This window comes from Plasmodium inui (genome assembly GCF_000524495.1).
Source record: "Plasmodium inui San Antonio 1 unplaced genomic scaffold supercont1.267, whole genome shotgun sequence".
Classification (NCBI taxonomy): Eukaryota; Apicomplexa; class Aconoidasida; order Haemosporida; family Plasmodiidae; genus Plasmodium; species Plasmodium inui.
In genome coordinates, this window is record NW_008482101.1 from 1 (window position 1) to 630 (window position 630).

At 35.6% G+C, this 630-nt stretch overlaps 1 protein-coding gene across 1 annotated transcript in view; it reads right to left on the bottom strand.

Moving 5' to 3' along the window:
* Positions 1-27: 27 nt before the first annotated feature.
* C922_05859 (hypothetical protein) overlaps positions 28-630 on the bottom strand; it is a gene marked incomplete at both ends in the record, with an annotated part of 2681 nt that continues 2078 nt past the window's right edge. Inside the window, one exon of the mRNA XM_008821430.1 lies at positions 28-259. Coding sequence (XP_008819652.1) covers positions 29-259 — 231 coding nt within the window. The remainder of the gene's footprint in view (positions 260-630) is intronic.

Genomic DNA, 630 nt, shown 5'->3' on the forward strand with positions numbered 1-630 from the left:
CTATCATAGGAAGATCTTCTTTTAAACCCTTTATAATTGGATGCTCATTAATCTTTTTGAGCTCCAATCTGGCCTTCATTGCTTCTTCCAACATATCTTGTCTCTTGATATCTAATAGGGATCTTTCTGCATACTTTATTAATCTATCGGTTGTATATCTTCTAAAAGCACTTTGGACGGTATCCTTAATATAATTATTAACTGGGAAAACATACCTAGCCAAGAAGCGGACTGGTGTTATGAAAAAATAAATAAAATTCTGCATATAAGCATAGTAACGAATAAGAGGGTACAAAGTGAAAGCCCATGCAAATGACCGAATTATTTCCAATGGAAGCATTTTTGTTAACCCAAAAAGTCCTGGTTTCGAACCTGGTTTTAGAGGTTCCACATGCTCAGTTTGTTCTCCTAATTTGTCACGCATTGAAGAAGGAAAACCAATTGGAGTATCGAAGTATAAATTCAAACCCATGTGCAGAGTGATAGTAATAGTAGGGTGCTTGTAAGTAAGTTTTTGAATATAACTCCACGCATTTGTAAACTCATTAGGATCGGTCATAACTCCCTGAGTTCTCATGTATGCGAGATATACAATAGGAGGTAATATGATCTTCTCAATAAACCGACCAA